The 17,588-nt window shown below is 37.0% G+C and overlaps 1 protein-coding gene across 1 annotated transcript in view; it reads left to right on the top strand.

Moving 5' to 3' along the window:
• Positions 1-397: 397 nt before the first annotated feature.
• The window catches only part of prkcea (protein kinase C, epsilon a), a 107,961-nt gene continuing 90,770 nt past the window's right edge, over positions 398-17,588 (top strand). Inside the window, exon 1 of the mRNA XM_061931916.1 lies at positions 398-1,393. Coding sequence (XP_061787900.1) covers positions 1,049-1,393 — 345 coding nt within the window. The 5' untranslated portion in view covers positions 398-1,048. The remainder of the gene's footprint in view (positions 1,394-17,588) is intronic.

Consider the following 17,588-nt stretch of genomic DNA (forward strand, 5'->3'; position numbering starts at 1 on the left):
ATATATATTTTGGATACTTAACTACAAAATGCTTAGTCCAAAATTATTAAATTAAAAAAAATGGTTGATTAACTCTTTATCATGCAGCAGATCGATAAAAGTTTAATTTTTATCGTTTTTTACGTTTTTTAAAAATACAGTGTTTTTTTTATTTATAGAATGTGCCATTAAAAATACATGTTTTGTATAACAAAAAGTTTAGTCCAAAAATAATGACATACAAAAATGGTTGATTAACTCTTTTATCGATCTGCTGTATCGCCCACCTCTTAGTAGTCTGGTCACTCACGAGCACGCGCCTTGCCCACCTCTTGCGTGCGCGCAGCCGACGGAGTGACGCGTTTTGCGCATTTCCTGCAGTAAGCGCGCGCCCGAGGGGGACGGGAAGCAAACGAGGGGCGGACCGACCGACCGACGGACGCGCGCGCGGAGCAACCGAAGAACGGCAGGCAGAGGAAAAACCGAACGACGAACGAAGCGACGCCGCGATGGACCGAGGCGGTTTGTGAGTAAAAAAAAACACCAAAAAAACCCCACGCCGCGCCACTGCGAGACTCCCGTAGCCGGGAAGCGAGCTCGGTTCGAGCGGCGAAAAGCCAGCTCCAATCCGCGGGGGATTATCATCCCTTCGAGGGGAGGCAGCCCCGGACTGGGGGGCTGGAGACCGGAGCGCCAATCCCGGATGGCTAGGCGCGGCTGCTCTCGCTCTCCCCCACCCTGACCCGGGCGAGGCGCACCGTGGACGGCGAGAGGGCTGGGGCGGGCGGGGGAAGACGAGCTCCAGGGGACGTCGGAGGCCGTCAGTCGGCGTTCCCGCCTCTCCGCCTGTTCGGATCCCCGGCCTGTTTCCGCTTGTAAACAAACACGAGTGGGACATCTTCATCCTTCATCGTCATCCCCACACTTGTGCCATGGCTGAAGGTCCACGCGTCAGTGTGGAATGTAGCAGGACGGTGTAGTGACACACACACACACACACACACACACACGTCGAACACACACACACACACATTTATAGACAAGTAAAAACACACACTAGTTGGCAGCCATGCCAGTCTTCAGTGGCCTCCTCAAGGTGCGCGTGTGCGAGGCGGTGGACCTCAAGCCCACCCCCTGGGCCCTGCGTCACGCCGTGGGCAAGAGCGGCTCCTTCCTGCTGGACCCCTACCTGGCCCTCAACCTGGACCAGACCCGGCTGGGCCAGACGGCCACCCGCACCAAGACCAACAGCCCCGCCTGGCACCAGGAGTTCTGCACCGAGGTCCGCGAGGGACGCAGCCTGGAGCTGTCCGTCTTCCACGACGCGCCCATCGGCTACGACGACTTCGTGGCCAACTGCACCATCCAGCTGGAGGACCTGCTGCAGAACGGGACCCGGCACTACGAGGACTGGGTATGTGACCGGGGCCTTCTTGCGTGTTGAAGTCATGGAAAAAAATTTTTTTTTTTCCCCCGACATCAATAGTTGCTTTGTTGACTCCATCAAAGGTCAGCCGTGGTCTTCTTTGACCCGGTTTGTTGTCGCCACGAATTGACCGGATTCTAGTACTACTGTACTCCGACCTTTGCCAAGATTTGCCAGCAAACCAAACCAGACTTAGGCCAGTGGTTGTCCATTATTTTTGATCACGCCCCCCACTAGGGGACATCATCTTTTCACGCCCCCCTAAATTGAAATACTATTAAAGGGTAACCACGCTTTTTGGGGGGAATTTTGTCTATCATTCACAATCCTTATATGAGACAAAAACACATGTTTTTCTTTGTTATGCATTCTAACTCATAAATAAAGGCTAGCAAAAGTCAGCTAATAAGAGTCGCTCTAATCCGTCTATAAAGAGATCTAAAAAATCTTCCATTATTGTTTTATATACATCTTGTAAGCATATATTTAATGCAGTAACTGTCATATTTGGGCCGACGTTCGATAAGTCAGTTACTCAAACGATGAATGAAAATACATTCTTTTTTATCACGCCCCCCGCTAGGGGACATCATCTTTTCACGCCCCCTAAATTGAAACACTATTAAAGGGGAACCACGCTTTTTTTTGGGAATTTTGTCTATCATTCACAATCCTTATATGAGACAAAAACACATGTTTTTCTTTTTTATGCATTCTAACTCATAAATAAATGCTAGCAAAAGTCAGCTAACAGGAGTCGCTCTAATCCGCCTATAAAGAGATCTAAAAAAACATCCGAAAACCTCCATTATCGTTTTACATACATGCTTCAAGCATATATGTAATGTACTAACTGTCACATTTGGGCCGACGTTCGATAAGTCAGTTACTCGAACGATGAATGAAAATAAAACATTTTGTATCACGCCCCCCGTGAGGGGACATCATCTTTTCATGCCCCCCTTAATTGAAATACTATTAAAGGGGAACCACACTTTTTTGGGGGGAATTTTGTCTATCATTCACAATCCTTATATGAGACAAAAACACATGTTTTTCTTTGTTATGCATTCTAACTCATAAATAAAGGCTAGCAAAAGTCAGCTAATAAGAGTCGCTCTATTCCGCCTATAAAGAGCTCTAAAAAATCCTCCATTATTGTTTTTATATACATCCTGGAAGCATATATTTAATGCAGTAACTGTCACATTTGGGCCGATGTTCGATAAGTCAGTTACTCGAATGATGAATGAAAATACATTATTTTTTATAACGCCCTCCGCTAAGGGACATCATCTTTTCACGCCCCCCTTAATTGAAACACTAATAAAGGGGAAGCACACTTTTTTTTGGGAATTTTGTCTATCATTCACAATCCTTATATGAGACAATAACATATGTTTTTCTTTGTTATGCATTCTAACTCATAAATAAAGGTTAGCAAAAGTCAGCTAACTCATAAATAAAGGCTAGCAAGAGAGATAAGCCTATAAAGAGATCTAAAAAAACATCCGAAAACCTCCATTATCGTTTTATATACATCCTGTAAGCTTATATTTAATGTAGTAACTGTCACATTTGGGCCGACATTCGATAAGTCAGCTACTGGAACGATGAATGAAAATACATTATTTTTTATCACGCCCCCGCTAGTGGACTTAGTCTTTTCACGCGCCCCTTAATTGAAACACTATTAAAGGAGAACCACACTTTTTTGGGGGGAATTTTGTCTATCATTCACAATCCTTATATGATACAAAAACTAATTTTTTTCTTTTTATGCATTCTAACTCATAAATAAATGCTAGCAAAAGTCAGCTTACAGGAGTCGCTCTATTCCACCTATAAAGAGATCTAAAAAAACATCCGAAAACCTCCATTATCGTTTTATATACATGCTTCAAGCATATATGTAATGTACTAACTGTCACATTTGGGCCGACGTTCGATAAGTCAGTTACTCGAACGATGAATGAAAATACCTTCTTTTTTATCACGCCCCCCTCTAGGGGACATAGTCTTTTCACGCCCCCCTTAATTGAAACACTATTTAAGGGGAACCACGTTTTTTTGGGGGGGATTTTGTCTATCATTCACAATCCTTATATGAGACAAAAACACATGTTTTTCTTTTTTATGCATTCTAACTCATAAATAAATGCTAGCAAAAGTCAGCTAACAGGAGTCGCTCTATTCCGCCTATAAAGAGATCTAAAAAAACATCCAAAACTTCCATTATCATTTTATATACATCCTGTAAGCATATATATAATGTACTAACTGTCACATTTGGGCTGACGTTCGATAAGTCAGTTATTCGAACGATGAATGAAAATGCATTATTTTTTTATCACGCCCCCCGCTAGGGGACACAATCTTTTCACGCCCCCCTTAATCGAAACACTAATAAAGGGGAAGCACACTTTTTTTTATATGAGACAAAAACACATGTTTTTCTTTGTTATGCATTCTAACTCATAAATAAATGCTAGCAAAAGTCAGCTAACAGGAGTCGCTCTATTCCGCCTATAAAGAGATCTAAAAAAACATCCGAAAACCTCCATTATCGTTTTATATACATGCTTCAAGCATATATGTAATGTCGTAACTGTCACATTTGGGCCGACGTTCGATAAGTCAGTTACTCGAACGATGAATGAAAATACATAATTTTTTTATCACTCCCCCCCCCCGCTAAGAGACATCATCTTTTCACGCCCCCCTTAATTGAAACACTATTAGAGGGTAAGCACGCTTTTTTTTTTTTAGGAATTTTGTCTATCATTCACAATCCTTATATGAGACAAAAACACATGTTTTTCCTTGTTATGCATTCTAACTCATAAATAAAGGCTGGCAAAAGTCAGCTAATAGAAGTCGCTCTATTCCGCTTATAAAGAGATCTAAAAAAACCTCAATTATCGTTTTATATACATCCTGTAAGCATATATGTAATGTAGTAACTGTCATATTTGGGCAGATGTTCGATAAGTCAGTTCCTCGAACGATGAATGAAACTACTTTTTTTTTTTATCACGCCCCCCGCGAGGGGACATCATATTTTCACGCCCCCTTAATTGAAATACTGTTAAAGGGGAACCACACTTTTTTGGGGGGGAATTTTGTCTATCATTCACAATCCTTATATGAGACAAAAACACATGTTTTTCTTTGTTATGCATTCTAACTCATAAATAAATGCTAGCAAAAGTCAGCTAACAGGAGTCGCTCTATTCCGCCTATAAAGAGATCTAAAAAAACATCCGAAAACCTCCATTATCGTTTTATATACATGCTTCAAGCATATAGTATGTAATGTACTAACTGTCACATTTGGGCCGACGTTCGATAAGTCAGTTACTCGAACGATGAATGAAAATAAAACATTTTGTATCACGCCCCCCGCGAGGGGACATCATTTTTTCATGCCCCCCTTAATTGAAATACTATTAAAGGGGAACCACACTTTTTTGGGGGGAATTTTGTCTATCATTCACAATCCTTATATGAGACAAAAACACATGTTTTTCTTTGTTATGCATTCTAACTCATAAATAAAGGCTAGCAAAAGTCAGCTAATAAGAGTCGCTCTATTCCGCCTATAAAGAGCTCTAAAAAATCCTCCATTATTGTTTTTATATACATCCTGGAAGCATATATTTAATGCAGTAACTGTCACATTTGGGCCGATGTTCGATAAGTCAGTTACTCGAATGATGAATGAAAATACATTATTTTTTATAACGCCCTCCGCTAAGGGACATCATCTTTTCACGCCCCCCTTAATTGAAACACTAATAAAGGGGAAGCACACTTTTTTTTGGGAATTTTGTCTATCATTCACAATCCTTATATGAGACAATAACATATGTTTTTCTTTGTTATGCATTCTAACTCATAAATAAAGGTTAGCAAAAGTCAGCTAACTCATAAATAAAGGCTAGCAAGAGAGATAAGCCTATAAAGAGATCTAAAAAAACATCCGAAAACCTCCATTATCGTTTTATATACATCCTGTAAGCTTATATTTAATGTAGTAACTGTCACATTTGGGCCGACATTCGATAAGTCAGCTACTGGAACGATGAATGAAAATACATTATTTTTTATCACGCCCCCGCTAGTGGACTTAGTCTTTTCACGCGCCCCTTAATTGAAACACTATTAAAGGAGAACCACACTTTTTTGGGGGGAATTTTGTCTATCATTCACAATCCTTATATGATACAAAAACTAATTTTTTTCTTTTTATGCATTCTAACTCATAAATAAATGCTAGCAAAAGTCAGCTTACAGGAGTCGCTCTATTCCACCTATAAAGAGATCTAAAAAAACATCCGAAAACCTCCATTATCGTTTTATATACATGCTTCAAGCATATATGTAATGTACTAACTGTCACATTTGGGCCGACGTTCGATAAGTCAGTTACTCGAACGATGAATGAAAATACCTTCTTTTTTATCACGCCCCCCTCTAGGGGACATAGTCTTTTCACGCCCCCCTTAATTGAAACACTATTTAAGGGGAACCACGTTTTTTTGGGGGGGATTTTGTCTATCATTCACAATCCTTATATGAGACAAAAACACATGTTTTTCTTTTTTATGCATTCTAACTCATAAATAAATGCTAGCAAAAGTCAGCTAACAGGAGTCGCTCTATTCCGCCTATAAAGAGATCTAAAAAAACATCCAAAACTTCCATTATCATTTTATATACATCCTGTAAGCATATATATAATGTACTAACTGTCACATTTGGGCTGACGTTCGATAAGTCAGTTATTCGAACGATGAATGAAAATGCATTATTTTTTTATCACGCCCCCCGCTAGGGGACACAATCTTTTCACGCCCCCCTTAATCGAAACACTAATAAAGGGGAAGCACACTTTTTTTTATATGAGACAAAAACACATGTTTTTCTTTGTTATGCATTCTAACTCATAAATAAATGCTAGCAAAAGTCAGCTAACAGGAGTCGCTCTATTCCGCCTATAAAGAGATCTAAAAAAACATCCGAAAACCTCCATTACCGTTTTATATACATGCTTCAAGCATATATGTAATGTCGTAACTGTCACATTTGGGCCGACGTTCGATAAGTCAGTTACTCGAACGATGAATGAAAATACATAATTTTTTTATCACCCCCCCCCCCCCGCTAAGAGACATCATCTTTTCACGCCCCCCTTAATTGAAACACTATTAGAGGGTAAGCACGCTTTTTTTTTTTTAGGAATTTTGTCTATCATTCACAATCCTTATATGAGACAAAAACACATGTTTTTCCTTGTTATGCATTCTAACTCATAAATAAAGGCTGGCAAAAGTCAGCTAATAGAAGTCGCTCTATTCCGCTTATAAAGAGATCTAAAAAAACCTCAATTATCGTTTTATATACATCCTGTAAGCATATATGTAATGTAGTAACTGTCATATTTGGGCAGATGTTCGATAAGTCAGTTCCTCGAACGATGAATGAAACTACTTTTTTTTTTATCACGCCCCCCGCGAGGGGACATCATATTTTCACGCCCCCTTAATTGAAATACTGTTAAAGGGGAACCACACTTTTTGGGGGGGAATTTTGTCTATCATTCACAATCCTTATATGAGACAAAAACACATATTTTTCTTTGTTATGCATTCCACCTCATGAATAAAGGCTAGCAAAAGTCAGCTAACAGGAGTCGCTCTATTCCGCCTATAAAGAGCTCTATAAAAACATCCAAAAACCTCCATTATCGTTTTATATACATCCTGTAAGCATATATTTAATGTACTAACTGTCACATTTGGGCCGACATTCGATAAGTCAGTTACTGGAACTTGATTGTGTTTTGATCAAACAATTTTATATAGTACAAGATTATAATTGTGTCAATGCTTCAAAGCATTCACACATATGGTTTTCTACACCAAAATTCATCCATCCATCCATTTCCTACCGCTTGTCCCTTTCGGGGTCATCTATTTATTATTGTTCTTCTTCTCCAGATTTTGGCGCGTTCTACTTTCCACATTTTTCACCCGATTCAAACCGTTCCAACTTCGAACTTTTCAGCCTATTCGGGAATCGCGGTCTTTTCCTTGACAAATTCCAAAAATTCCCAGATTTCCCAGAATTCAAGGTTTTCCGGGACATTTTTCCCATTCAAAATGAATTGGCCATTTTTTAAACTTCCACTATTTGCACATTTTTCAACTGATTCAAACCATTCCACCTTCAACATATTCCACTCATCCTCGAAATTCAAACTTTTTTCAAGTTCAAAAACTTTCCAGGAATTCCCAAAATTCCTGTTTTTTCAAACCCTTTTTTCACGCTTTTTTTCTGTCGACAACTTCTTCCACATTTTTCAACCCACTTCAACCACTGTTGCTTTTGGAACTGGAAAAATTCCTGGTTTTCCTGAAATTCCAGGAATTTCGTAATACCATTTCTCAATTGAAAATGTTACTCCTTCAACATTTCTCGACCGATTTGAAAAATTCCAACACCGACCATTCGGAACATTCAAGTTTTTTTTTATAGCATTTTTCAAAAAATTCCCTCTTTTCCAGAAATGTCCATGAAATCCCATTGAAAAGAATGGAACATTTTTCAAAGTTACACAACTCCCAAATTTTTTTATCTGATTCAAACCGTTTAAAATATTCAGCCTGTTCAGGAATTGTGTGCTCCCTTTCAACAATTTAAAAACAAATTCCTGGATTTCCTAGAATTTCCTGTTTTTAGGGACATTTTCCACATTCAAAATGAATTATCCATTTTTCACACTTTCACAATTCCCACATTTTTCAACCTATACAAACCATTCCAACATCAACACATTCCACTCATCCAACCAACACTTTCCCGAGTTTCAAACTAAATTCCGGTTTTCCTGGAAATTCAAACTCGTCAACATTCAAACCATTCCAACTTTTCATTTCAACTTTCATTCACACGCTATTCCTTCAGGAATTGCCTCATCTAGTTTAAATATTGTGTTAAATGATAAATAATGATAAATGGGTTGTACTTGTATAGCGCTTTTCTACCTTCAAGGTACTCAAAGCGCTTTGACACTACTTCCACATTTACCCATTCACACACACATTCACACACTGATGGAGGGAGCTGCCATGCAAGGCGCTAACCAGCACCCATCAGGAGCAAGGGTGAAGTGTCTTGCTCAGGACACAACGGACATGACGAGGTTGGTACTAGGTGGGGATTGAACCAGGGACCCTCGGGTTGCGCACGGCCACTCTCCCACTGCGCCATGCCGTGTTGATATTTTTAGTTCATTGTTATGGTCAAAAGCGCTTATTATGAATAAATAAAGAGCATTTACTGTTAATGCATGTGATTGGTATTGATATTGGCTGATCTCACTCATGGATGATCAGTATCAGCAGCACAAAGCCTTGATCGGACCATCTGTATGTGAGCTACATGCTAACACTACAGTCAAATTTGAAGAGCAACATTAATAATACTATTGAAATGGATGCCAGCCAGTGCGGCTGTGCCATTGTGTACGTTACTAAACCTCACTCCCTAACAATTTAAGAGCTTGCGCTAGATTAGACATCTTTAAATTGACGAGACGTCATGAGTTTAATAAAAATTCTTGCCCATAGGGAGATTGCATTGATTTTAAAAGTCTAATCATTTTGATGTTGCTATTTTATTGCCAACTAGTGGACAAAATGAGTTATTTCTGGTCAATGACCATTTATTATGCTCTAAACGCGCAGCATTTATTTATATGAACCAACACAAACAACCTTCCCTAGTCATGGTGACAAAAACAAATTCCAACCAATACAAAATGTCAACAAACATGGTCACTGAACTTTGTGGATATCATAAAAAAATGCTCAAACACCTTGAAAAAAATTCTAAATTACACACTTATCCATGTTTGGCGCAGTTTAGCTTCTTGATATTTCTGATTGATTACAAAACTTTAAGGAGGTCCTCACGGAAGTAAACAAGCTACAAGTCGAGCTTTCACATACTCTTAATATCCAATTATATTAATTATATATCCATTATATACATTTATGTATAAGCTATATTTGTATAGGCTCTCTATCTATCCATCTATCTATCTATCTATCTATCTATCTATCTATCTATCTATCTATCTATCTATCTATCTATCTATCTATATGTATAATTTTTTATCTACAGTATATCTATATACAGTATACAGTATATATATATATATATATGTATATGTATATATATATATATATATATATATATATATATATATATATATATGTATGTATATATATATATATATGTATATATATATATATGTATATATATGTGTATATATATATATATGTGTGTATATATATATATATATATATATATATATATATATATATATATTAGAGGTGTAGCGGTACACAAAAATTTCGGTTCGGTACGTACCTCGGTTTAGAGGTCACGGTTCGGTTCATTTTCGATACAGTAAGAAAACAACAAAATATCAATTTTTGGGTTATTTATTTACCAAATTTGCAAAATCTTCCACCAAAAATATTTTTCTTAGTGGAATATTTGATGTGAAGTAATGGAACCTTCAATAATTCATAATAACATTGATTTTGATTCAATATTATGTTTTGAGCAATGACCGTTTGAAAGAAAAAATAAACAGCTTTGTTTTATTAGTCAACATTGCAACTTTTTCTAAATTACATTTAACCTTTAAGCTTTTTTATTTCACTTTTGTTATGTTTTTGTTTATTTTAATAGTATTTTTAGAATGTGCCGTGGGCCTTTAAAACATTAGCCGTGGGCCGCAAATGGCCTCCGGGGCACACTTTTGACACCCCTGCTATAGATAACAAAAAATTAAATCTGATAAATCTATGGATAAAAAGCAGAGCCTGGCGACGCATGCGCGTTTATCATAACTCTCTCTCTCTCTCTCTGTCTCTGCCCCTCCCTCGCCAATGCTGCTGCACGCACAATTTGTTTTGTTTTTAACCCCTTCTTAACCCTGAACGTACATTGAAAATACACGCAACCCTAACTCAAAATGCCGGACATTTGAGGCATTTAAGAAACTCCGCCCTGACATCTCCGCAGAAGAGGACATGTCCGGGGAAAAGAGGACGTATGGTCAGTCTATCATAGCCCGTTAGCTGCTAGCATGCCGTGTGTTGTGCCTCGGTGTGCATTGTTTACACAACGTGTGTTACGCTACTTAATATGTCCGTGTGGAAACTCGTTCGGTACACCTCCGAACCGAACCGGAACCCCCGTACAGAAACGGTTCAATACAAATACACGTACCGTTACACCCCTAATTAATATATATATATATATATATATATATATATATATATATATATATATATATATATATATATATATATATATATATATATATATATATATATATATATATATATGTATGTATGTATGTATATATTTATATATATATATATATATATATATATATATATATATATATATATATATATATATATATATATGTATATATATATATATATATATATATGTATATATATATATGTATATATATATATGTATATATATATATATATATATATATATATATATATATATATGTATGTATATATATATATATGTATGTATATATATATATATGTATGTATATATATATATATGTATGTATATATATATATATATATGTATGTATATATATATATATATATATATATATATATATAATAATTTTTTTTTTAGCCCAATGCTGTCCCCAAGTCAAAAAGTTTGGTCCCCCCTGCGCTAGATGGTACCGTACTTTAACTTTAACTAGACACAGAGTTGACAGCTTGGGTTTTTAGCGCAGTGCCTTACGTGGTCGATGAGGTTCGAGGCCCGGACTGAACAGAACCAGGGGCTGCATCAGGAAAGTTGGCTTAAAAAACAAAACGATTCATCTTACAGCTTCCCTGTCCATTAGAAGAGCTTTATTTATTTAGATGTGTAGCGAAGCCTGCTTTTTGTGACAAGTGATGGGAGTAAACACAGAGCATGCTCATCTCTTAAACATGCTTAAAGGACACATATTACTGTTAGAATTAGGGGTGTGAATCTTAGGGCACCTAACGATTCGCTCCGATTCCGATCCCTGGGGTGACTATGAGATTCAGAATCGATTCCCGATTCAAACCGATTCTTGCAATGTATTATTCAGTGTAATAATTACAATGGATCTTTTTCAAAACAGGTTTCAGGTTAGAAAAGCTTCTGTTTGCATGGAAATGGCCTAAACAACTTATTTTCACAAATTGATTGTATTTTTGATTCGATTTTTGAAAATTATAAATCGATTTAGAATCGAGATGAAAAAGAATCGATTTTTTTGGTGCATATTAGGGATGTCCCCATCCAGGTTTTTGCACTTCCGATCCGATACCGATATTGTTTTTGCACTTCCGATCCGATACCGATACTGACCGATACCGATACTGACCGATACTGGCCTATCCGAGCATGTATTAAAGTTTAAAGTTATTTAGCCTACTTAGTTGTCAGAATCATGTTGAAAAGGGTTTTAGTACTCTTGATAACAACTAGCCAGCTGAATTAGGGGAGTTTGAATAATACACAATGGTTGGTAACAAGAAACTGACCTGTTTATTCAAGGATAAACACAAAATAGACAAAATTATACATGACAAACAGAAATGGCATCATTGAACTAGGGCTGGGCGATATGGCCTTTTTTTAATATTGCGATATTTTAAGGCCATATTGCGATACACGATATATATCTCGATATTTTGCCTTAGCCTTGAATGAACACTTGATGCATATAATCACAGCAGTATGATGATTCTATGTGTCTACATTAAAACATTCTTCTTCATACTGCATTAATATATGCTACTTTTAAACTTTCATGCAGAGAGGGAAATGACAACTAAAAAAAAAATCACTATTTTTTTCATACGGTGTTGATGTGGAAATGTTTGCCTCGGCATTTTGATGGTGTGGGCGTGTGGCACCGAATGGAGATAAGCGTCTCGACAGACGTTACAATATTTGAACAATGATGACGAAAACTGTTTTCTCTGTCGTGTCCGTGTGTCGAAAATTGTTATGCGCTTATTTTCTTATTTGATTTTGTGCCTGGCATAGATTTGCCGTGCGCAGAGGACGCTTGAGCAGGCGCGCACCTTAGCGGCTGCGCTAGCATCACAGCTAACGTTAGCCATGCTGCTACCTCGCTCTCTGCTGGGAGAGGGCGTATACGTATGTGACGTATGACGTGACGGTATGTGACGTGTGTAAGAAGGTGCGCTCGCTGTCTGTAAGAGGGAGACACAGGAACGAGTGAGAAGAGCCTGTCGTGTAATGCCAGCAGCTAAAAGCAACTGCGTGAGAATCCACAGACCTGTGGATGTGTTGAAGGTGTGCTGGAAAATGCGGAACGGAAATTAGGGAGCAGCAGAAAAGTGGAATGTATTATTTAAATCGGTGCGTTGGAAAACACGGACCGGAGTTTTTTTTAAAACTGGATCTGGATCGGCATTTTCCCATGCCTTGCCGATACGCATTTTTTTGCAAATATTGGCGGCCAATCCGATCCAAATATCGGATCGGGACATCCCTAGTGCATATGTTCTGAAAAATGTACTATGGTACATTTTTAGTCTACTTTATACCTATTGATTTCACCCCCTTGTGTGCATTGTCCATTCCATCCTTTGTAACTGAGCTACTGTGTGGAACAATTTCCCTTGTGGATCAATAAAGTTTGTCTAAGTCTAAAAGCTGTTCAAGCTCGGTCCAATTGTGCGGGTCAAACGTTCCCAACTCGGTGCGGTCGTAGGTGGAGACCGACGAGCTTATCTTACCACGGCTGTGGCTCAGACAGACTGAGGATCCTTTCATTCCTTACGGTTTCTTGTCATGTAATCTACTTGGACTCGGGACCGCCATGGCGGACGCTGCATCCATCCTTTACGAGAGCGGATAAAGGCCTGTTTGTTTTGGCCCTGAGAGTTTGTCCTCGGCGGCAACATGTGATCCCCGTCCCAATAAAACACTTTGTTTTTTTTATCTCGTCTCACTTCACGTCGGGGAATTCGCTCGCTTCGACGGACCACAAGTGCTGTTCGGAGTTCAGCGTGTTCGCTCTTTGGCGAGTGCCTCAATTGAGGTAGTGAAAGGAGGAATTATCACACGCTCCAAGGGATGGTTCCTATATTATGTAGAATGCTGGACTCATTTTAAACACGACTTTCCCATGCAACCCCACCGCCGCAGGGACGCATTCCATAAAAGGGCGAGTCTGTCCCACAAACACAATCTGCAAAACATGCGCTGAAAACACGATGTTTCCCCACAAAAATGCTTTATGTTGCAACGAGGTTTGTTTTCATTCCAATGCATTCATTTGAATCGAGTGTTGTACCGGTACCAAAATATATTTCGATACTTTTCGGTACTTTTCGATACATTTCTAAATAAAGGGGACAACACAAAAAATTGGATGGATGGATGGAAAATCAAAAAACACGTCTATATAGTTTTTAAGATACAAGAAGCCACTCTTTGTATTTGTTGGCACCCACTTAATTGATTGCAGGCTGTTAAATTTCACAAAAAAGTTTCACAAACGGTCACAAACTAAAGCGTTATTTTTTTGTATACTAAAAAAATTAACTTGTTTGCCAAAAATGACAAATCTTGCATGAAATGAGCCATTTTTTTCAGGCCCGCAGCATATTCTAAAAATAAAAATGAAATAATAAAAAGGAGAAAACTCAAAAGATACAAGATATATGACTTTTTTTTAAAATTAGGTACTGTAAATATTTTCATTTTCCCTAAATCATTAAATTTGTATATGTTATACTGTATGTAAATTTATAAAGTGGCGACTTGTCCAGGGTGTACCCCGCCTTCCGCCCAAATGCAGCTGAGATAGGCTCCAGCATCCCCCACGACCCCAAAAAGGGACAAGCGGTAGAAAATGGATGGATGGAAAATCAAAAAACACGTCTATATAGTTTTTAAGATACAAGAAGCCACTCTTTGTATTTGTTGGCACCCACTTAATTGATTGCAGGCTGTTAAATTTCACAAAAAAGTTTCACAAACGGTCACAAACTAAAGCGTTATTTTTTTGTATACTAAAAAAATTAACTTGTTTGCCAAAAATGACAAATCTTGCATGAAATGAGCCATTTTTTTCAGGCCCGCAGCATATTCTAAAAATAAAAATGAAATAATCGAGTGTTGTACCGGTACCAAAATATATTTCGATACTTTTCGGTACTTTTCGATACATTTCTAAATAAAGGGGACACCACAAAAAATTGCATTATTGGCTTTATTTTAACAAAAAATGTTACGGTACATTAAACATATGTTTCTTATTGCAAGTTTGTCCTTAAATGAAATAGTGAACATACAAAACAACTTGTCTTTTAGCAGTAAGTGAGTAAACAAAGGCTCCTAATTTATTATATTGTTTCATTTTCCATTCTATTATTTCGTCAAAATTATTAAGGACAAGTGGTAGAAAATGAATTATTAATCTACTTGGTCACACTGTAAAAAATCAGTGTTCAAAAACTAGAACAAAAAAAATTAGGGGTATTTTATTTGAACTAAGCAAAATTATCTGCCAATAGAACAAGAAAATTAGAATTTCAATGAATCCAAAAATACCTTAAAATAAGTATATTCTCACTAATAACAAGTGCACTTTTCTTGGTAGGAAAAAAAAAAAGAGATCTTTTTGCTCAATATGTTGAAAAATATTCTTAAATGAAGTAAATGCTAGTGCCATTATCTTGACATAATGATATGCGCTCGTCATGATTTTTTTTTTTCATGCTTGAAGTAAGAAATTATTACTTTAAAAAAGTAGTTTTATACTTGTGAGTGTTAATGACACAGCTTTGCAACAGTTGATATTCTAGTTTCAAGCATGTTTTACTCAATATAGGTCATAAAATCTCAGCAACAAGCTGTAATATCTTACTGAGATCATTTAGGACCAAAACCCTTAAAACAAGTAAAACACTCTAACATAAAATCTGCTTAGTGAGAAGAATTATCTTATCAGACAGAAAATAAGCAAATATCACCCTTATTTGAGATATTTCATCTTACTTCGATTTCAGTTTTTGCAGTGCATTTACTGTTAATATCTGCTTACTTTCTCTTTTAACATGTTCTATCTACACTTCTGTTAAAATGTAATAATCACTTATTCTTCTGTTGTTTGGATTCTTTACATTAGTTTTGGATGATACCACACATTTGGGTATCAATCTGATAACAAGTCGTTACAGGATCATACATTGGTAATATTTAAAGTCCTCATGTGTCCAGGGACGTATTTCCTGAGTTTATAAACACAATATAAATTTTAAAAAAAACAACGAAAAAAGATTTTGTGATTCTAAAAAATATCGACTAGATACGCTCCTGTACTTGGTATCATTACAGTGGATGTCAGGTGTAGATCCACCCATGGCGTTTGTTTACATTGTGACTAGGGCTGCAACTAACAACTAATTTGATAATCGATTAATCTGTCGATTATTACTTCGATTAATCGATCAATAATCGGATAAAAGAGACAAACTACATTTCTATCCTTTCCAGTATTTTATTGAAAAAAACCCAGCATACTGGCACCATACTTATTTTGATTATTGTTTCTCAGCTGTTTGTAAATGCTGCAGTTTATAAATAAAGGTTTATTTAAAAAAAAAAAAAAAAAAGTTTTGAAAAGTTTTGTACAGAAAGTCTTGCACTTCAGTAGAAAAACTAACACTTTTTGGCTGTTTGTTTTATTTAAAAAAAAAAAAAGAAGTAAAACAAATGTTGGATTTTGTACAAAAAGAAAAAAATACTAAAATATTTTGGGCAATGCTTGGGTTTATTTTATTAGAAAAAAATTGTTTGATCTGTAGAAAAAAGGTTGGATTTCGTACAAAAATAATTGCAATTTAGCTGTGTTATTTGATTTTATAGTATTTGATGTTTTGAAAAAAAAAGTGGATTTTGGAGAAAAACATTTGCACTTTTGTAGAAAAACAAATTTTTGGGGTGTTGTGTGAATTTTGAAAAATATGTATTTAATGTTATTGAAAATCATAGGTGACTTAAAAAAAACTAATAATTACACTAAAGTAGAATAACTAGCATATTCTGGGCAATGATTGGGTTTATTTTATTTAAAAAATATGTTATCTGTAAAAAAAAAAAAGGGTTCGATTTTGTACAAAAATAACTTCACTTTAGTAGACATAGACATCCAACGAATCGATGACCAAATTAATCGGCAACTATTTTTATAATCGATTTTAATCGATTTAGTCGATTCGTTGTTGCAGCCCTAATTGTGACGCCGGTGAGCTTCGTTGTGTAGTGAAGCATGATTAACTATTCCTCGTCCTGCAGGGACGATACTTGTAAGAAACTCACTTTATTTGTCGCCATGGAGGCGAGGATTAGTGATTTAGAAGTAGCTACAACACTGCAGACTGATGGACGTTAGCCATGTTTTAAAGCACCTCTTCCTGAGGGCGTTTCAGTGTTATAACTTCACCTTTATCGTTAGTTTTTAAGCCAAAATGCTTCCGTTCTCCCTTTTCTGTCTACACACTATGTCTGCTGTAAGTACTCCGTGATTGTGCGCTGCCGAACATGCTCCTCTGCTTGTAAAACCAACAATGACACGACGTGAAGACGACGGGGGGGGGGGGGGCGGGGGATTGGGGACCAGTACTTTTTAGAGGTGGTATAGTACCGAATATGATTCATTAGTATCGCGGCACTATACTAATACCGGTATACCGTACAACCCTATTTGGATCAAAACCTTGAAATTTGGGCTGACATAGCTGAAAACTGTATCACGATGTAAGTGTTTATCGGTCAATATCGACAATTGTTAATAAATTGTATGACCTATCAAAAATAGGGACAAGGAGAAACATATATTGAATGTAAAGCACAGGTGTCAAACTCAGGGGCCCGCGAAAGCCTGTAAATAATGTGCATACTTCATCTTTCTTACTAAATGTTTTGTTTCCATTTTGACAGAAAAACATGTACCGTATTTTCCGGACTATAAGGCTCACTTAAAATCCTTTTTTTACTTAAAAACTCGACAGTGCGCTTATAACCCTGTGTGCCTATTGTACGG

This window comes from Nerophis lumbriciformis, linkage group LG39, assembly GCF_033978685.3.
Source record: "Nerophis lumbriciformis linkage group LG39, RoL_Nlum_v2.1, whole genome shotgun sequence".
Classification (NCBI taxonomy): Eukaryota; Metazoa; Chordata; class Actinopteri; order Syngnathiformes; family Syngnathidae; genus Nerophis; species Nerophis lumbriciformis.